This window comes from Camellia sinensis, chromosome 10 (assembly GCF_055761805.1).
Source record: "Camellia sinensis isolate YWXY chromosome 10, ASM5576180v1, whole genome shotgun sequence".
Taxonomy (NCBI): Eukaryota; Viridiplantae; Streptophyta; class Magnoliopsida; order Ericales; family Theaceae; genus Camellia; species Camellia sinensis.
Window position 1 is genome coordinate 69,151,746 of NC_138970.1, and position 22,901 is coordinate 69,174,646.

Here is a 22,901-nt window from a genome sequence, read left to right on the forward strand (position 1 = left end):
CACCTACTCCCAAATTCTCTCCTATATAATAGGAATCCTTGTAATATACACAACACATCAATCAATAATACAATTCTCTTTATACAATTTATTCTCTCTCTATCAATTTATTTTACATGGTATCAGAGTTATAAGATTTAGGCCTATACTCCTTTCTTTCCGGCGGGCAGCCGGCCGGCAACCTTGCCTTCGCTGCCCGCGGGAGTTTTTCAACACATATCACAAACACATAACTTGACTCCGCTGCCACAAATTCCATAACCGAACCTCCTCTTCCATCACGGTTACATGGAAACACCGTATATGAGATCAGTCTTGAATTTCTCCGTTGTGGCACAGGCTTTCCCAGCGTCGTCGAGCGCTCCGTCGGCTTACACGACAGCTAGACGTGGATCTGCCCTGTGTGCTCAACCAACCAGCTTGCGCGACCTACGCACCTCGTGTCTGTCGCCTCCTGCCTGGCCATTATTTCCAGCCACAACTCCGCGACTGAGCCACCCCCACCTGCAATCTCACTCGCCTCGGCTGCTTCTCTCTTTCTCTGTCAATGTTCAACCATTCTCAGGTAGTCCCGCCAATTTCGCAGCCTACACGGCTGTTCTCAACCCCCATGATCGGATCATGGGCCTGGATTTGCCTTCTGGTGGTCATTTGACTCATGGGTATTACACCTCTGGTGGGAAGAAGATCTCTGCCACCTCGATTTACTTCGAGAGTTTGCCTTACAAGGTGGATTCAAGTACTGGGTATATTGATTATGATAAGTTGGCAGAGAAAGCAATGGATTTTAGACCCAACTTGATCATTTGTGGTGGGAGGTTTAGCTCTCTCAACCTGCTCTCTCTCCCTCTCGGAAAACACTACTGCACTCAACGCATTCCTCTCTCTCACTTTACTTTTTCAAACCCACAGCTCCTTTTTCTTTCACTACCTGATCCCCTTTCTTTTCTTTTCTTTATTTTCCACTTTCAAACCCACGATCCTTTTTTTAATTAACCCACTCAACTTTCTTTTATTTTAATATATATATATATATATATAAGTTTGTTATAATATATTACACAGACTCACAAACCCATTTTCTTTTCTTCTTTTCTTTCTTTATTTATTTCTTTCTTTTCATTCCTTTATTACATCTATACCCATATCCATCATCACACTCTTTCTTTATTTATTTCTTTTAATCACCTTTTGCGACTCCCTCACCACAAAATAGAATTTTTATTTATTTTTCTTATCTTTTTTGTGTTCCATTTTTCACAAAAAAAAAAAAAAAAAAAAAACCAAAATTCCAAATTTGCACAACAACCCATTTTTATTCTTCTCAGGGATCACCCCCGATCACAATTTTACACACAAAAAAAAAAAAAAAACAAAACAAAACAAAAACAAACAAACAAAAAAAAAAAAAACAAAAAAAAAAAAAAACAAACCACACCAACAAATCCAAACACAACACCAAAAGAGTTGTTTTCTTTTCTGCAGACGGCCACCCACCGACCTCCCTTCTTCGCCTATTCCGCCGGTCTTTTCTTTTTGCCTCCGTCCTGGGTGGTCCTTGCCGGTGTTGCCTCCGTGTTTCCCACTCCACTGGGCATGATCACTACTCCCTGCTCCTCCACTACAGCATATGGCGGCCCTCCAAATCGGAACATAACGGTGGCCTTCCGCTTCAGCTCCTTGTTTTCTGCCTTTAGCATACTTATCTCTGCTCGCGCATCCTTATACATGCGTTGGAGCAGAGCTAGTTGGGAGTTTAACTGTTGCACCTCATTTGTCCTGCTCTGCAGCCGGTGCGACAAGTTTGTGACCGCAGTCATGGTTTCCACACATGACTTCAGAGTATACTGATTGGCCTCAATATCAGTTTGCACTGCCATTCTTTGCTCCACAGACCGCATCGAAAAGTTCAACGGAGCAAACTCCGGGCGCTTGGTTGAGGTTCCAGTGCCACCGCACCAGTTATCTCTCTTGTTGACTCGTTGAGGTCAGGAAAGAGGGTGAGCAGACCGCGGGAAGACGAAGCCATTTTCTGGACAACAGAGTGTTACAGAGTATCTCTCTCAGAAAACGGATATCTCTCTCAGACCACGAAGCGTTTTTCAGAAGTTTTTCACAAGTTTTCTGCCTCAGCCTCAACCTCCGCTTCGGTTTATAAAAAAACCATGACGAAGAGGCAGACACGCACATCATGCGCCGCTCGGCGCTCGCCGACAGCCTGACACGCCTTTTCATGGCACGCCTTTTGATGAATTGGGCACGCCTTTTGATGGCCCGCCTTTTGACAGATTGGGCACACCTTTTGAGGGTGTAACTTTTTCCAACGGTCCGACATGACCCTATAAACTGTCCCGACATTTGATTCCGGTTAGTATCTCCAACGGTCCGACATGACCCTATAAACTGTCCCGACATTTGATTCCGGTTAGTATCTCCAACGGTCCGACATGACCCTATAAACTGTCCCGACATTTGATTCCGGTTAGCATCTCCAACGGTCCGACATGACCCTATAAACTGTCCCGACATTTGATTCCGGTTAGCTTTTTCAACGGTCCGACATGACCCCATAAACTGTCCCGACATTGATTCCGGTTAGCATACAGTGTCCTCTACCACGTTATGACACAACCATCCAGTCTCCTCTACCACGTTATGACACAGCCATCCAGTGTCCTCTACAACGTTATGACACCCCCATCCAGTGGCTTCACCAACGGTCTGACACGACCATACAGTGTCTCCTACCCTCTTTTATTATTGTGTTTTTTCTTGTTTTGTTGCTCTCTCCAAACTCAAGTTGGTTAGTTCCTATCCCCTTTGAGTTTGCGAGGGACTGTTAAAACCTACACCTACCACACACACTCACCTACTTCACCTACTTTCCTACACCTACCACACACACCCACCTACTCCTCACCTACTCCCAAATTCTCTCCTATATAATAGGAATCCTTGTAATATACACAGTACATCAATCAATAATACAATTCTCTTTATACAATTTATTCTCTCTCTATCAATTTATTTTACAATAAATTAATTGAAAGCAATATCACTTAAACATTTATTACATTTTTAATTATAAAATTGAATCAAGAGCTATCGACTGAAAAGGTTGACCCAAACACACATAGGAAAGCAAAAGCCATTTTTAATTATAAATACATATAATATAAGACTCTAGTTTCTTCTTGTAGTCATATCTCGCCAATGTTCATCCTGTCTCCACACCATAGGAAGGCAAACTAACAACCACCACTTCATCCACCATCAGCAGCAGCAGCAGCAGAAGATCATGGCAGGCGGAGGTACATCCGGTCAGTCTCTTGAGTACACTCCGACATGGGCCTTCGCCACTGTCTGTTTCTTCATCATTGCCATCTCCATTATTATCGAGCACTCCATCCATCTCATCACCAAAGTAAGTGCGCGCGCACACACACACACACACATATATCTTTGTTACTTTGATTATTGTTGAATGAAACAGATGTTGATTCAATACTTCTAATTGGTACAGTGGCTCAAAAGAAATCGGAAGTCTGCCCTCTATGACGCTGTTGAAAAGCTCAAATCTGGTTTGATAATGAATAACTGTCCAGAGATTTCAATACAGCTCTTCTACTTACACAAAAATCAATACATATTAAGATTCAACCCTCTCACACAAGCGTGAGACCTATAAAAAGGGTGGAACTCAACTCATGTGAGAGGATTTTGTCCGTTTTCTGATTAGTTTCTGTGTTCTCAGACTATTTCATTTCAATTTTTATAAAACCTTAGAACACATAAACTTGTCACAAAAAGACACAGAATGTATGCAACAAACAAGATTTTCAAACAGTAAATCCTATAAAATTTTGTCTATTCATGTGAATTCTATGTTAATTTCTGTGTTTGATTTCTGTACCAGTAATAGAACCGTTATACGATGTATGATTTTAGATTTAGATTTAGATTTTGTTTATGTTTTTTTGGAATTGTTTTTGCAGAGCTTATGTTACTAGGGTTCATGTCACTCATACTAGCAGTAACACAAGAGCACATTGCCAACATCTGCATACCCACTAGGCTTGCAGACATCATGCTTCCATGTCGAAAGGAGACTGAGGCGGAAACCGCCACCACGGTGGAGCATTTTACAGTCGGAGTTGTCAGAAATTTGAACTTTTCGGTGTCGGGTTTGTATAATGGTAGTCTCTGGACAATACCACGTAGAAGATTGGACGATGATGCTGTGGATGCTGGTGCAGTTAACAGTACTGATAAATGCACAGCTGAAGTACGTTCCTTTTCTGCTGTGCAAACAAAAAAAATAAAAATAAAAATAAAAATTAAGTATAACGATGATATTATATATTGTTAACACTTTTGATAATAAAATTGCCGCAACTTGTTTGGCAGAAAAAAATTCAATTAATTTAGTATAAAATTTAAAAATTTATACTTAAAGTAGTTGTTCTTTGAAAATAGTGTTTTAGTAAAAATTTTCAAATTTCAATTTATTCCTTTCTTCAATTCTATAAAGCTCAAAAAATTCTGTTTGGTTTAATTTCAGAATCTGCTTTCAAAAATATTTTTGAAAAATAGAAATTAATTTCAAAAAAATAAACATCTAAAAGATATTTTCAAAATTTTTTAAAAATATTTATGTCCCCCAAATTATGAGTATTTTTTATATATTTATACCAAATTAATTTATAATTTTCTTAGAATTCTTATAGAAAATTTCTTCTGAAAACAAACCAAGCAGGTTTCAACCTATGCACATGTGGTAGTTATTGGATCATGGTGCATCTATGTATACTAATATATAAAGCGAGAAAACTATTTGGTATGAAAGAACTGTATTTTTGAAGTTCTGCATATATTTGTCTTGATTAAAATGTCCTATACAATTTATTTGAATTTCGTTAATTTAAAGGACAAATTTGTAAAGTGGTAGTTAATATCTACCCACTGAAATTTGCAGGGAAAGGTTTCGCTAGTGTCACAAGAAGGGATACACCAGCTTCACATATTCTTCTTTGTGCTAGCAGTCATGCAAATTGTTTATAGTGTGCTTACCATGGCTTTGGGTAGGCTCAAGGTAACAAGCTACATTGTCCACTACAAATTTTAGCATCCATCCTTGGCTATGCATTTTTCATCTCTTTTAAGTGCACATAATTTGATCACAAAATTAGATATAATCATATTTAATTTTGTGATCAAATTTTATGCACTTAAAATTTTTCGGGAGTGTTTGGGAAGAAGCTTTTTCAATTTTTTTGGCTAAAATAACACTAAAAGGCAAAATAGGCTAAAATAGCTAATAAGACAAAATATCACATCAAATCCATAATTATTTCATTTTTTTTTTCACAAACATCACATTCAACTACAAAAAAATTCAACTATCTTCCCGAACAAAAAGGCGTTGTTTGGTTTGTTTTTGAGAGAGTAATTTTGGAGAAAATTTTTCAAATTTTTGTTTGGTTTAGTAATTTTGAAAAAAAAAATCCAAAATCACTCTCTCTTCTATACATCAATCAATCACTTTTTATCTCTCCTCTCTCCTTCTCAATCATTTTTTCTCTCACACACATCTACTTAACTATATCAAAATATCAAATCATCTCAAACTTTCATACTCCAAAACTGTTTCCAAAATATACAACCAAACAAACCAAAAAAATTTCTAAACTCTTTCCCCAAATTTTTTTCCCAAAACCAAACAAAACACAAAAATTTAACCTACTAAAATAGCAACTTTCCAAACACCAACTATATTTCCCCTTTTGTTTTCATTTTTATTTGTTTTTAATCCATGTAGATGAGGCGTTGGAAAGCTTGGGAGAAAGAAACTCAAACAACTGAGTACCAAGCTGCAAATGGTATGTCTAAAAACTTTAAAAAATGTTATAAACGAATGAGTTTCAAGTTTATTTATTATTTATGAATTTAATTACTTTTGTGTTTAGGGTTAAGAAAATTTGAAAAAATTACTTGTTTTAGTATGACTCAAAAATTTATTCTAATGTTTAAAATTATCATTATTATATTTTTAGTAACAAAATTAAACATTTAATAATGAATTACTATCGTCTAGGGACTAAATTTGTTGTCTCAAAAACGTAAACCCTTTAGTACAACATAATAGTCCCTAAAATTGCATTTATTGGTAATATTTTATAATTGTCACTAAATGTTCTTTTTTCTTTTTTTTTTTAATTTCTCAAGATGACTCACATGACGACTGGAATTGGTTTCTTAATAATTTTTGCAATAAAATTCACTTGAGGAAGAAAAAGTTTGATACCTACAATTCTTATATGTTGTAGTGAATAATCTTACCTTCTTTATTTTTCTTATCACTCTAACTTTATTAAAACAATTGTGCTGGGGACCCCCAATTTGGGGTGACCCCCAGCACCCCCAGTGCCACGTGGAGCTCTGTGATGGCAAGATAACAAAAAAAAAAAAAAATTCCAACCAATGAAAAAATAATATCCGATTAACTTGATATTTTACAGGCATGTTCTACTTGATATATTTTAAAATGTGAATGATTCGAATTATCAAAATAAACCTCGAAATGAGCTTATTTCATTGCACAACAATTGCTGCTACGCGGGCTGCGTAGGAGCATCCCCAATTCCATGGACAACTCTCTTCTACCAAAACATGCATATCAATTCTTTGGAAAAAAATGAATTTGTTTACATAATGGAAACAAAACACAATACTTAATTTGTCTAAAGAATGCTATTATGCTTTCCATTTTCTCATATGATTTCTCTCTTTTTCATTATTTTTCATATCTATTTTATTTATATTGTATTTTGTGGGCCTTATTCCCAGCTCAAAATGATAATTTGAACCATTTATCTTGTAAGTCCAGCAGTAAAGATGAGTTGTGCAAAAATTTAATTTTATTGAACATTAATGCACTTGCACAAATTACATTTTGTTTTTAAAAATGGACGGAAACTATTTAAACTTGAACCATCTATTTTATAAAACAAAATATGATTTGTTCATCCATTAATCGATATTCGATGAATCTAATTTTTTAAACAGATGATTTTCGCTGTAAGATTTATCAGATGAGATGTTAAGATCACTAACAAAATACAGTATGGAGAATAATGGTTTAAAAAAATAGCCATTCTCACCTTTTAATTTACAATGTGTGATATAAAATATGGTAAATGTATCATTATTATTGTCTAAAACAGTGTACTTTATTTAAAAAGTGTATTAATCTCATCTAAAATTGGAAATTTTATTATTTTAAACAAATCAAAAAATGTACTTTATTCACACATTTTGAAAGTTTGAACAAAATGAAACTCGTTGGTTGGGCGGTCTTTTTGCATGCATAAGTACTTATGTAATCAAGCCTAAGATATTCAAAAGTGTTGAAATTTACTAATCAAGGTAAATATTAGATGTAGAAACTAATTCACTGGTCTGAGATAGAGTTCTATTTCTTTATCTTTCAATAATTTTATTTTATTTGAAGAATTTTAGGTCTTCACGTTAATGTTTTTGGTAAGCTGGTCCAGTCAATGTTCACATAAGGACTCTTACAAAATTTAAAAATATTATTTATCCACAATTTTTGTCTTAAAATTCATTCTGAAATAAGATGTATAATGATTGAAGTCTACCGATATAATTTTATAAATACTTTCTTAAATATATATTTTTTTTTGAGTTGTATTGTTATACTAAATTTCATGGAAAGTTAATTTGTCACACTCTTTAGGAGTCTGTGAACAAAACACCAAACCTGATTAGTCTAAAATTATAGTGTGTTGATTCCACCTAGAATTGTAGTCTATTATTTTAAATTAATTTAAACTTGTGTTTTATTAACACACTTTGACTCAAAGATGAATAATAACTTGATGGATAGGTGGACTCAATTTAAAATAGTAAATTACTTTGAAATTATGTGAATTGCGTGTGGTAGAGATTTGTAATTATGATTTGAGAGTATGAGTTGTATTTTCAATTTGTGAGGTTCGGAATTATGATTTGAGTGTGGAAAATTTGTTTGGTAAAGATTTTTGAAAATAGTTTTGAAAAGAGTTTTGAATTAAGTGCGGAATTGTTAATGTGACATTTGATATTTGATGTAAAAATTTACAACTTATAATCAAACATACAACTCACAATTATTTTAAAATTTTAAAAAATTTAGAAAATATTTTTTTTCGAATATATAAAAATTAACATATCAATTGCAAAAAAAAAAAAAAAAAAATCACTCTTCCAATCAACCGGTGGGACGACCGGTTAGGCAAAATTTGCAAAAAAAAATTCCAAAACCCGCGCCTGGTACAGACTTCTCTGCAGAGTTTTGAAAACGTGTTTCCAAAATACGTTCCAAAGATCATATTCAAAACTCGGTGTAGAATCACATTTTGAAAACATAACAAAACAGACTTTTCATGGTGTAACTCAAATTTGTTTTACTTTTCTTTGGGAAATATCATCAACCCTGCAAATTGCAAGATAAGTTGCGAGTTACTGTTTTCTTACTTTGGAGGCCATGACCTAATATAACATCGACTAGTTATGCATTATATGGCTTTCTACAGCTAGTTTTGATAGATTTGCTCTTATTTAGGCTTGTAACATGAGCAAGTTAAATCCTGCTTAATTAACCCAAATGAATATTGCATATACATGAGTTCCATTTTCAATATCGTAAACAAAATAATCTTGCTTTTTTTCCCCTTCGATTTGTTTAACAGATCCAAATCGATTTAGATTCACTAGACAAACAACATTTGGGAGACGTCACATGACGCATTGTACAGATTCAACAGCTCACCTGTGGATTGTAAGTTGCTGTCTATAGCTTACCTCTCCCTATATCACATGGGTTATTTGTTTGCTAGATTAAAGAGGAGGGATTGGAACTTCTAGTCTGTTGTTTGGCAAAAATATCTTATCTTGAGATTTGGCTCTTATCCCTCATAGGGGGACTAATTGAGCTAGGGGATAACTAATCGCACCCCATGGCATCAATTAATCCCTCCACTTCAAATTATCCTCTCTTCTGATCTAACAGTCTAAAATAATCATCTCCTTATTATTTCATTATGCATACACGTAATTTAACTCTTTTCCTATGGTATTCAATTTTCGAAAAAATAATTCAGCAAACAAACGAGTTCTTATTGTCCTTTTAAAGTAATATAGTTTTGATGATTTGCATTTGGGTACTTAATATGTAACTGTGAAATTGTATAGAAATGTTTTTTCAGACAGTTCTTCAAGTCAGTAGTGAAAGTTGATTACCTCACCTTGAGACACGGTTTTATCTCGGTAATGATCTCTCAATTCTAATCTTCCTAATTTTAAAATCAATTTCATCACAAAATTGAGATGGAAAATGAGTTTGTGATTGATTAACCATGTGATTTTATTTTGTGAAATTTCACAATGAAGGCTCATTTGTCTGAGAGGCACAACAACTTCAATTTCCAGAAGTACATACAGAGATCCTTGGAAGAAGATTTTAAAGTGATAGTCAGTATCAGGTTGTAGATTATTTTCACTCTTTGCTCTTCATGGTTGTCATCGTATATTAAACAATATAATTAAACGTTTAAATTAATAATTTATATACCCCTTTCATATATTTCATTTACATATTTTGAAAGGATGCTTTGGGCCACTAGTAAAGCTTGTCATTAGTGTTCTTGACAGTGCAAGTTTAGTTGAGTTACAAAAACAATCTCAAAGATTAAAGATAATACTAGGTACATCTTGCCACTAGTATGGATGCCATAACCTCATCACCCAGAAAAGGTATCTTGAAAATGAATTGTGTGATTCAAATTTATTATGATATAATATACGTACATCATTCTAGAGCAAATTTAAATCTATATATATATATATACTTATTTTTTTTTAGCATTATTTGGAGTAAATCAAAAATTCACCCATCTTTTCCATATTCCTTTTTAAATTTTTAGCCAAATTCATAATCCAAAAGCAATCTAACTTACTCTGATAGTGTGTTGTCTTTGTCTTGGCAGCCCACTTTTGTGGTTAATAGTTGTCATCTTTATGCTCGTGGTTGTTCAAGGTGAGTATATGGTTTTCTTCTAGAATTCCTTTATTTTATTATTACTCTTTTATTTTATTTTGTAAGTTGCACTGGCTTTGGTTAAGATTTTTTGGATTAAATACATCAAATCTCACAGCTTTGAGTTAACTTGCCCAATTTCTGTTAGTTAATTGGTAATAAGATGGATGGAATACAATGATTTTTGCCAATTTTGTGCTAAAATGTCTATTTTTCCCTTAGTTAATGTTAAGTTTGCTAAGGGTAAATTAGTATTTTTGCTTGCTTAGTTAACGGTGTCAATGTATAGGGGATGTCAAACTAATTTTCCTAAATTTGTGAAATTTGCTGCATTTAATTCAAATATCAAGGAAATCAATATAATTTATCCCTTATTATTATTATTATTATTATTATTATTATTTATTTTCAAATGAGAATGTTTGATCTTAAAAATTGTTTTTGAATCGAATCAGGTTGGCATGTGTATCTCTTTATATCATTTATCCCACTACTAGTAAGTATATACATCTTGCAGCAAAAAATACTAAATTGAAACTTGTATGAAGTTTCATTTGTCTCCTCTCCATGGATCAATGATAATTAAAGTGTCTAATTTTATATGTATATATATGTAGATAGTGCTAGTGCTTGGAACTAAACTAGAAGTGATAGTCGCAAGAATGGCTCTTCAACTCAACAATCAGGACAATGTAATCATAGGAGCCCCTCTTGTTCAACCCCATGATGATCTTTTCTGGTTTGGACGCCCAAGATTTGTTCTCACTCTTCTCCATTTGACTCTCTTTCTGGTACCTACCTACCAACTTTAATTCCTTCTTTGTGTTAATGCATTAAGGCTTGTGTTTGGACTTTCAATTTGTAAAATAAAACAAAACAAAATAAAAATAAATAATTTTCTATTAGGTAAATTACAATATATTTGCTGAGCATTGCTTAAAATACAAATTGTCCTTTATAGTTCTGAAAATTACATTCCGTCCCTTAAAATTTCTTATTTCATAATAAATGATCTATTTTATTAATAAATTATCAAGTTAATTAACAGTTTTAATGATGTCAAAAATACATTTTAATTAATAATTCAAGTAATTTTATTATTGTATAAGAGAGCGGTGAAAATTTTAAAAACTCTTCTCAAGTTGTTTTGGATTATTAGGGTACTAACAAATTGCTACATTTTTTCTTGATGATTTCAGAATGCATTCGAGCTTGCCTTCTTCGTTTGGGTAACGGTAAGTCTTTTCCTTCTCCTTTTAACTCTATGTTTTGGGTGTAATGGATGGGAGGGGATTAGATGGAGATAGGGTTATTTAGTGTTGTGTTTGTTTGTAGAGTTGGGGAAATGATTAGGATGGAGGAGGGGATTAAGACGGAGGTTGGAAGGGGGATTGGGATGGAGAAGTTAGAGGTGAAATTAGAAAAATAGTGAGGAGATTAGAAATTTTTTTATTTTTTTTATTTTTTACATATTGGGAATTTTTTTGTAAATATTAATGTTTAATTTTTTATATTTTTTATTTGTTTTATTATTTTATATAAAAATAATTTAACAATTCGTACACTAACAATTATTATCAAAACAAACACAATTTTACTTAATCCCCTCACTATCAATCCCCTCACTATAAATCTCCTCAATTCTACCTCTAAAAACAAATGGAGCCTAGAAGTAGATCAAGATCTTATCATGTTGGGCTGAGCCAACAGTTCAACCCACTAACCCTTCCGTACCAAGCCCATTTAACCCTTTCGTAACAAGCCCATTCAGCAGGCCTTAATCTTAAGGTCTTAGGCCTTGAACCGGCTAACCTAAAAAAGCCCGTTGATGGGCTTAGGCACCAATTTCATGGGTTAAATTACATGTAGTTGACAGTCCACACAAAAAAAAAGAAAAAAAAAGAGAAAGTTTACAGGTAGTTGTGAGATTTTGTGAGACCCACACCCATCTATATGGATATTTTTTTGAGAAAATTATTTAAAAGTTTGGGACTATCCTATTTGCATCGATCTTGACCAGTTATGGTAGACCATATAGGAAAAAAAACAAGGTCTGAACTCCATACTTTCACCATATTAAATAAGTGGTTCCAACATGGTAAGTAGGGATATAATCGGTGTAGGAAATTATTTATTAAAACAAGCGAACTGTGTGTATTTTAAAAAAATACAAAATGACTTATACAATAAAAGTTTAAAGAATTTCATAATGTAGAGTATTTTTTGGAAACGAAAAAATTATTCTGTAATAGAGAATTCAGCCTTGTTAATTTTCATAGAACCGGCACAGTTCACACTCACATAAGTAATTCTTATTAAGAATGTTCTGCCATACTCCCCACTTGGATAACCAAGATATAAGAATCATTAAAAACATATCTTATCCTGACAACGCAGCAAGGATCACTCTTCTTATCATAGAAATGGGTAGGAGAGTAAACCTATCTACTGATTGAGGAATCTACATAATTCGGTTGTCCTATTGAACCTAGTTCTTGGAATCTCGAGTCTTCTAGGTTGGGTTGCCATTATAGCGATTCTTAGTTAATAGGCATTAATCACATTTCTCTTGATAAATTAAACACTTGCTCTCTAGCTAACTCTTTTGCTAATGGATTCGCAATATTATCTCTAGATCTTATATAGTTAATGGTAATTATACCATTCGAGAGCAACTACCTAACGGTATTATGCCGTCGACGAATGTGTCGAGACGTTCCGTTACACATAGAATTTTGTGCCTATTCTATTGCTGATTCATTGTCACAGTGTATTTATATAGCTGGCACAGGTTTTGGCCACATCGGAATATCTTCTAGGAAATTTTGAAGCCACTCTACTTCTTCTTTTGTTTTATCCAAAGCGATAAATTCCGATTCCATTGTAGACCTTGTAATGCAATTCTGCTTAGAGGATTTCCAAGAGACTCCCTCGTCTTCCAGAGTAAAGACATATCTACTAGTGAACTTTGAGTCATTGGTATCTGATATCCAATTTGCATCACTATACCTTTCAAGTACTGCTGGATATTTTGTATAATGTAATCCATAATTTTGGATATGTCTTAGATATCTAAGCACCCTAATTATAGCTGTCCAATGATCCTTTACTAGATTACTTGGGTACCTACTCAATTTGCTGACTGCAAAGGCTATGTCAGGCCAAGTGCAGTTCATTAAGTACATCAAGCTTTTGATGATTTGAGAGTACTCTAATTGTGATATGCCTTCACCTGTATTCTTTAATAAATGAACATTAGCATCTATAGGTGTCTCAGCAGAACGATTGTCATGCTTCCCAAATTTTTCCAGAATTTTCTTAACGTAGTGAGACTGAGATAAGGCATATCCATAAGATGTTTTAGAAATTTTCATTCCAAGTATGACATCTACTACTTTCATATCTTTATATCAAACCTTTTGTTTAACAATTTCTTGGTAGACTTTATCATTTCGATATTGCTACCAATGATGAGCATATCATCTATACAGAGATAAACAATGACATAACCTCTATTACTATTTTTGACATAGACACATTTGTCACACTCATTTATCCTAAACCCATCTGAAATCATAACATGATCAAATTTCTCATGCCATTATTTTAGTGCTTGCTTTAATCCATATAAGGATTTGATAAGTCTGCAAACCTTCTCCTCTTGGCCAGGAACTCTGAATCCCTCGGGTTGTTCCATGTAGATTTCTTCTTTTAAATTTTCATTTAAGAAGGCGGTCTTAACATCCATTTGATGTATTTTAAGATTACACAAAGCTGTTATAACAATCAACATACAAATAGCTATTATTCGTGTTATAGGGAAATATGTGTCAAAGTAGTCAAGACCTTTCTTTTGGTTATACCCCTTAATTACAAGGCGAGCCTTGTATTTATCAATTGACCTATCAGTTTCCATCTACCTTTTGAAAATCCACTTGTATCCAAGTTCTTTGAACCCTGGAGAAAGATTAACCAACTCCTAAGTATGTTTTTGTATAATAGACTCAACTTCACTATTTATAGCCTCTTTCTATAAAAGTGCTTCAGAACTTGATATCGCTTCCTTAATCCTTTGAGGCTAATTTTCTAACAGAAAAGTTAGAAAATCTGGACAAAAAGATTTAGATGTCCTTAGTCTCTTTCCACGTCTAGGCTCATATTCCTGTTGGTCTTCACCACTTTCCATGGTGGCTTTAAAAGTTCGTTTATTAGAACTTGGCTTTTCCAATTCAAACAACTTGGCTTGTTCAACCATTATCTCTGTATCTACGGGAATTTGATTCTCTTCATCCTTTTTCCAAGGAAACAGATATTCGAAAAAGAATGCATTTCTTGACTTGATAATAATATTTGCATTTATATTGAGAATACTTGATTTAAATACCCAAAACTGATATGCACTACTTTTATTTGTATAGCTAATGGATACATAATCAACAGCTCATAGTCCAATTTTAGTCTTTTTAGAACTAGGAACCGCCACTTTTGCCAAGCACCCTCACACTTTTAAGTAATTATAAGAAGGTTGATGACATTTTCATGATTCATAAGGTGTTTGGTTAGTTTTCTTATGAGGTATCATATTTAGGATATAATTTGCTGATAAAATAGCCTCTCCCTTCAAGTTCTGGGGTCAACCCGAACTTATCAACAAGGTATTCATCATCTCTTTAAGAGTGCGGTTTTTCCTTTCACCGACTCCGTTTGACTAAGAAAAATAAGGTGCAGTGGTTTGATGAATAAAACCAAGTTCTGAGTAAAACTCATCAAATGATGTATCATATTCACCGCCTTTATTACTTCTCACAATCTTAATCTTTTTGCCAAGTTGATTTTCAACTTCTACCTTATGTTGCTTAAAAGCTTCTAAGGCCTCATCTTTGATTCGCAATAAGTACACATACAAATATCTAGTGCAATTATCAATAAAAGTTATGTAGTATTTTTTACCACCTCTAGTTTGCAAAAATTTTAAATTACCAATGTCGGTGTGAATTAAAGCTAGAGGTTCAATACTTCTCTCGATGTTATTAAATGGTACTCTAGTCATTTTAGCTTCAATAAATACTTCACATTTACGATTAGGATCAAATTAAAATTAGGTAAACATTATAGATTTACAAGTCTAAACAAAGAACCATAATTTACACGTCCTAATCTACCATACCATAAATGAAAAGAATCAACAATATAAGCAAAAGATGTGTTCTTATTATTAGAAGCAATAGTTGATACAACAGTTAACACATTAAGCTTAAAAAGCCCATTAGTTATATGGCCACGACCTACAGACATTCCAGCCTTAGCAAGTACAACTTTTTCAGAATCAAATACTACCCTAAACCCATTCTTAATCAACGACCCAGAAACTAATTTTTTTGCAAATTTCTAGAACATGAAGTACATTATTGAGAATAAGTTCCTTCATCGAGGTCATCTTTAGCACTATCTTCCCTTGTCCTTCTACAATTGATGTGGAGGAGTTTCCCATGAAATGGTGTTTGCCATTTTCCATCACTTTGTAAGTTGTGAACATCTTCTTATCTACACAGATATGGCGGGTTGCTCCAGTATCCACCCACCATTCTTTAAGGTTGCCCACCAAGTTACCTCAGAGACTATTGCAGAAAGGTTGATGTTTGCCAATCCATCAGAACGATCTAACCTTTTATTATGTTGGCTTGTGCCAGTTTCTTGCTAGAACTTGCTCCATCCTTGCGGCTTCGATAATCCTTTGCTCGATGTCCATCACTACCACACACATAGCACTTGCTTTTGAATCTTTTGTTGTTCTCATCTTTGAAGCCTTACTTGGATCTTTTGCCATCATGTTTTTCTCTTCTTGTTGTTATTGGACCTCGAACTCTGTTATTGTTTCACAACATTTGTATTAGCCTGCATGACATGGTTCCCCGACTTCTTCTCGGATTTACGGTTGTCCTCTTTAATCCTCAGTCGCATGATAAGTTCTTCCAACTTTATTTCCTTACGCTTGTGCTTAAGGTAATTTTTGAAATCCTTTAATACTGGCTAAAGTTTTTCAATAATAGTAGCAACTTGAAATCATTCACTCAGAATCATTCCTTCAGTAATGATATCATGTAGGATCAACTGAATTTCTTGGACTTGACCAACCACTGTTTTAGAATCTAACATTCTAAAATCCAGAAAACATCCCACAACAAATTTCTTTGCACTGACATCTTCTATTTTGTACTTCAATTCAAGAGATTTCCACAATTCTTTGGTCGTCTTCTTTACACAATACAGATTGCATAAAGAATTGTCAAGTCCATTAAGTATGTAATTCTGACACAGGAAATCACCTTGTTCCTAGGCATCTACTGTAGCGACAAGTTGATGGTCAGCGTCCTACCATTTTGTCTGTTTCAGGGCCTTCTCACGAATGTATTGGGCCAAATGCAAAGTTATAAGATAAAATAACATTTTTTGCTGCAATATCTTAAACTCTGTTCTATTGATTTTTTTTTTATTTTTCTCCATGGTTTATAGCGGTGGTACTAAGACTGTTGGGGTCATGATCAAAATAATCTCAGCACTATCGGTTGACATGTTTTCGAAATTCACAATTTAGAAACCCAAATAAATACACACAATAAATAGTAAAATAAATAATGATCTTAAGTTGTAGGAAACTATTTATTAAAATAAGCAAACTGTGTGTATTTAAAAAAAATACAAAATTCTAAATAATTTCATAATGTAAATTATTTTTTGGAAACCAAAAATTATTCTGTAACAGAATAATATTTTCGAAAACCACAAAAAGAAAAGAATAGGACTACAAACTATAAATAAAATAAAATAATATGAACAGAAGTTATAGGATGTAGAAAATATAGAAGTACAGAAAAAGTCAAGACGTGTTTTGGACACACTTTCCTTAAGATTGTCACGTCATCGTTGTGCTGCTCGAGAACAATGACGTTGACCTCCCAGGATGCAACGACTACAACTAACAATGCAACACTACGAGATTGGGACTGGCGAACAGACTATGTTGTATTCTCTATTACAGAAACACAAAAGAACAAATATGTAGAAGTATGCACTCAAGGAGAGAAGAAAAACGAATTATGGAATTGTTTGGGCAAGATCTGAATTTATAGGCAAGATGGTGACTATTCAGATAGGTTTGGAACCCCTCCGAATAGGTGCAAATATGAAAATCGCCAGAGTGAAGAGACATGACCAGAAAATGAAGGGATGCCACGGTTCGGGTTTGAATTTGAAAATTTCTCACAAAAAATTGAATTTCAATTCGGAATTTTGAATTTTTGCTCAAAAGTTTTTTTGAAAAACTTCAAATGAATTTTGTCCAAAAAATTAAAGTTATGACCTGACCTACACCACGCACCCGGTATAGCTGGCAGAACAGCGACGACGCGTGTGTAGTGGATTTGGGTCAAACCCACTTTGTTTATAACTCCCCTCCTTACAAAACTTATGGTGCCCCTTGGGGCCCATCCTAAGTATGCCAACCTATATAAACTCTCTCTTTGTTTCAATGTGGGACAAGCCATTTAATTAGCAAACCAACTTTGTCTCTTCAACTTCCATTTTTACAAACCTGAAAATGACGTTAACTTCCTAATCATTTGGAAATGTTTTTGACGAATCATCTTCGAGGCATGATTCAACACGTGACAAAGAACGTGTCACCACTCAGACCCACCTCAAATGGTGCATGGGTCTCGCGTCAATTTGGGCTCAAAATTGCCCAAAAATATGCCTAGAAACTCAAAAATTCCAACAATCGGTTCGAGACGGTTGGTGTTTAGGTGAAATTTTACACTGGACCTATTATGTCAGTTATATTATATTGACAACCGATACAAATCAAATTTTTTACTAAATCGCACCAATTCAAACGGTTCGACTCATTATGACCTTTCAAATTTGAGTTGTTTCTTAAATTTGTAGTATAGTAAATAATTTATATAAAAATATTGAATTAGCTATTTGTACATTACTTCAATATCCAATCTAACCATTCACAAAAATACAAGCAAAAGAATTAATAAATACTAAGTGTTTAAGCTTTTACTGAGATAGAATTAGAAACAAAATATAATCTGAAAACCAAAGCCTTGACACCAAAGTAAAAAGAATGTTTAAAACTATCATCCTATAAGACTAAATCACAAGTCTATCAAGTAGAGTTAAAACAGAAAATCAAAAACGACATAAACATTTGATATAGTTATATAGGCATAGTAGTAGCAAAACTTGACTCAAGAATATATGAATGACAAACTAACAACTTATCACATTGCCAATATTTATTGTCAGACATGGAATATTTAAGAAAAAATAAATAATTAAGTGAATCAACTGAACTTTGTATTCATCAAATTTCATTATATATTTTATATATATTATGTTTAATATGTGAAACTTTCGGTCGATTTCAGTTTAATTCGGTGCACAAGGTGCGTAAACTGGTACCAAACCAAAAATCAAAAAAATTAATTTTAAAAACTGCATAGACCGATTCATATTAAAAAAAACTTACCAAATATAGCCGATTTGATTCGATTTCGTCAGTTTTTCAATTTTTCTTACATCCCTAATAGTAAGATCCTAAATTCCACTTTGTCCATACAACCTATCATGAATGAACTGTGTGATCAAATCAAAGCCAATTATTTGGTCTAGAGCCATCCAATAATTTTTATATTTTTTATTTTTTTGTGATTTAATTTTTTATACATTGAAATTTTGTTTTATGTTTTCCATATTCAACTTCAAGACAAGTAGAACTATCAAAATTAATATATTCTTACACTCACCATAGTTTGTGTTTTTTAAGTGCAGATGCAGTTTGGGTTCAATTCATGCTACCATGAGCACACAGGGATTATTGTGACAAGAGTTGCGTTAGCGTAAGAAGCATCTGTATAAACTTGCATTTTTCATTGCCACCACCACCTATTTTAGTGCATAAAACTATTGTGAAATTATTTCAAATTCATGTTTGTTTTTCATTACTAATTCCAATATGATTTTATTCCTCAGGGTGGCAGTTCAGGTTCTTTGCAGCTATATTACACTTCCCCTTTATGCACTTGTGACACAGGTGGAACTACTACTAGTACAATTACTAACATGTTACATATTTTTACAATAATATTAATATTGAGAAAAATGCTAAGACTTTGAAATATGTGATCAAGTTCATCTTGAGTGTGGCTTACACTATACAAAATTCAAATTTATACTATACATTTAAATTTTGAGCATTTTTTGAGAATTTTTTCTTCTTGAATTTATTATATTTCTGTTATATAAATAGTAGAATATTGTTTTTCATATGTATCCATATATATGACTATGATTATAAAAATAAAATGCTATATAGCGTGAATTTCTATTTCAAAATTTATTCCAAAAATGAGGTTTATGGTGTTGATTTAAAGTTGGTAGGAGTTAGGCCACACCCAAAATGATAGTGGTCTTTACAAATATATATAGAGCAAGGATCCTCTAGAGTGATTTTTTCCTAAAGTTTCCTAGAGTGCTACATCGTGTGGTGGAGATTTACTGGCAAGTCACATCAATTTTTCTGATGTGACTTGCCAGTAAATCTCAACCGAGTGATTTTTTCCTAAAGTTTCCTAGAATGCTACATTGTGTGGTGGAGATTTACTGGCAAGTCACATCAATTTTTCTGATGTGACTTGCCAGTAAATCTCAACCACACAATGTAGTACTCTAGAAAACTTTAGAGAAATTTCACTCTAGAGGATCCTTGGTGATATATATAGGGTAATTTTTGTGGCGATGTAGTATTATTGTTATAAAAATTAAGTTTTATTTTCACTTTAATTATTTTTAAATACACTTAGCCTGTGTTTCGATAATAAATTTAAATAGATATTTGGAAAGAAAAAGTAAATGCAAAAGAAATCAATAAAAAATTTAACATATATTTTATTCACATATTCCTGAATCCTTTAAATGTATTAGGAATTAGGGATATATATATATATATATATTATCACAAAAAGGCAAATTTAGGATAAAATAGTGGAGTGAGAATAACATTCATTTTTTGTTGAGTGTAGACCAAATTCAAAATGAATGCAAAATATATTGCTAAGACATTTATTTGTGAAATGTAAGCCACATAAAATAATGGGAAAATTATACAAATAGTCCCTGTACCTTACACAATATATCAATTTGGTTTATTTTGTTTTAATTTGCTCGATTTTGCTCCTTAATTTAATAAATTGTGTCATTTTAGTCTAATAAATAACGGTTGTTAAGCTTGGTGGACGAAAAGTCAAATCATGTATCAATTTAGTCTATGTAGTTTACACAATATGTTAATTTGGTAATTGTCAAAATCGAGCAAATTAAAATAACATGGACCAAATCGACACCTACAAGGATCAAATTGACATATTGTGTAGACTTTCCATCTACCAAACTTAACAACCGTTATTTATTAGAATAAAATGGCATAATCTGTTAAATTAAGGAGCAAAATCAAGCAAATTGAAACAAAAGAGACTAAATTGGCACATCATGTAAACTATAGGGACTAGTTGTATAATTTACCCTAAAATAAATGGATATTGGGTGCAATTTTTTGAAATTTTATTGGGTGCAATTTTTTGAAATTTTTTTATGTATCCCTAAATACATAATAATGGATTGTTTGGTGACAGATGGGATCACAATTTAAGAGTAAGGTACTAGAAGAGAAAATAGCCAACATTATAAAGCAATGGCATGCCGAGGTGAGAGTGAAGAGGAAGAAGCAAGAACAATGTTCATTATTAACGTCTCCTCGAACTTCTTTGTCAACACCTGATTGGAGCCTCAGAAACAGTCTCACTGATTTCTCATCTCACCATCATCATCGACCCACTTCAACTACTCCAATTCCAACTGATCAAACCAACAAGAATAATTTCTCTAATAGAGGAGAGATCACTGAAGAAAAAGTAGATACACCAGATGATCATCGAACACCAGACTCTACATGGCTTCCATACCAAGCTGGGGTGGTAGAATTGCCAACAGTGAGGCGAGATAAAGGAAATTGAAATGGTAAAGGATCCTGCTTCCTTTAATGTGGAGACAAGTTTAATGGACTGTTCATCATGCGTCACATTTTAATGATATGAATTGTTCATTTTGTAAATTATTGTATGTAGAAATCGAATTAGGGGAGGCTTTCATCAACTAAGGTTGGCTTGAAATAATTTGAGACTAAAATGAGAATTTTAAATGAATTTTTATATATTTTTTAATATTCTTGTAATTTTTTATTTAAATTTTTTCCCCTCTTTTTGAAATGTAAAATAACTAAAAGATAATATTAAGAAAATTATATCCCCAATATAAGTTTAGTCATATGGTGATGATAAGATATTGACAATTTGTTATGAAATTAGTAATTTTTGCGCTGGGAGGAATTTGAGGAAATTTTTATTTTGGGTAAATTACAAATACACCCCTGAGGTTTACTTAAGATACAGATTGCTCCTTGTGATTTAAAAAATTACAAATACTCCTTTATTAGAATTTTTTTATTTAATAGAATTAACTAAAAAAATAAAATTCATAATTGCTATCATATATAATAATAAAATTACCTAAATTATTAATTCAAACATATTTTTAACATCATTAAAAATTGTTAATTGACTTGATGATTTATTAATAAAGGGGGTGATTTATTATAAAATTAGAAACCTCAGGAGGTGGAATATAATTTTCAAAACCATAGGAGCGATTCGTATTTTAATCAAATCTTAAGAGGTATATTTGTAATTTACCCTTTTATTTTTAACTCTCAAACTATCACTCAAAAATCAATTAATGTGGCATCAAAACTTGATTTCAAATTTCATTTTACATTATCTCCCAAACTATTATCAAAATATCAATTAGACCCCTTAATATATAAAATAAGCTCTATTAATAATTTTCATTTTCAAAATGAGAAAATTTAATTTAAATATTAAAATTTACAAAAAGAATATTTAATTTAAGCCTCAAATTCCTCGAATCGATCATGAGAATTGAGTCCGAAATTCTAAGTCCACTCTCTCTCTTCCAAATTGAGTCCAAAACTTTGAGTCCACCTTGCGAAATTTATTTTTTTACAAGAATGGTATTCTAAAAGTGTTCTTGTGGCTCGACAACGAAGGCACTAGCGACATCTTTCTCCTTAACTCATAGTTTTTTCATATTTTGAAGAGGTTGTAAACCTCTTTTCCATCCAATCGCCAATCTATCTATTGTATTGTATGGATGTCACCATATACCTGTAGACATCCCATTTTTGATTGCCCTTACAACTTGCGCGCCACCGAGTGATCACCCGATGATTAATTTGTATATGCTTGTCAAATGCTAGAATTTCTCAGCAAGAAGCCTCAGCTTTGAGCCTAAAAAACATGCCAACTTTGCACCATTTTTTTTTAGACCAAAATAGCAGCTTTTCAAGCCTGACCATCTGAGACCTGCAGGCCCACTAGTGGCCGACTGGCCACTAATGGTGTACGACCAGCCCCTATTAGTGACCTGCCGACCACTTATGCAAAACCAGATATTTTTGGCCAACTATCTCCACAGATGCATGCACCATACTAGCTGTTTTTGTTTGGATATTTCCGAGAGTCTTTTATATATTTCTATATATAGATGACCCTCTCTTATGATATAGGGTTAGAAAAATTTTGTGGAGCAAAAGTTTGAAAAGTATTTCTCTCTCTACATTTCTTTCTCTCTTTTGCAACTTACATACTCTTGACCTAAACTCTCT

The 22,901-nt window shown here is 33.1% G+C and overlaps 1 protein-coding gene across 1 annotated transcript; it reads left to right on the forward strand.

Moving 5' to 3' along the window:
- Nucleotides 1–3,202: 3,202 nt before the first annotated feature.
- On the forward strand, nt 3,203–21,378 carry LOC114302115 (MLO-like protein 3). Its single transcript, XM_082891600.1, has 15 exons — nt 3,203–3,424; nt 3,524–3,581; nt 3,996–4,285; nt 4,976–5,092; nt 5,819–5,879; nt 8,751–8,839; nt 9,253–9,327; nt 9,451–9,542; nt 10,047–10,096; nt 10,552–10,592; nt 10,714–10,887; nt 11,296–11,331; nt 18,935–19,002; nt 19,136–19,196; nt 20,794–21,378. Exons 1-15 carry the CDS (start codon nt 3,299–3,301, stop codon nt 21,172–21,174), a joined length of 1,719 nt encoding a protein of 572 aa, XP_082747726.1. The 5' UTR covers nt 3,203–3,298; the 3' UTR covers nt 21,175–21,378.
- Nucleotides 21,379–22,901: the final 1,523 nt, after the last annotated feature.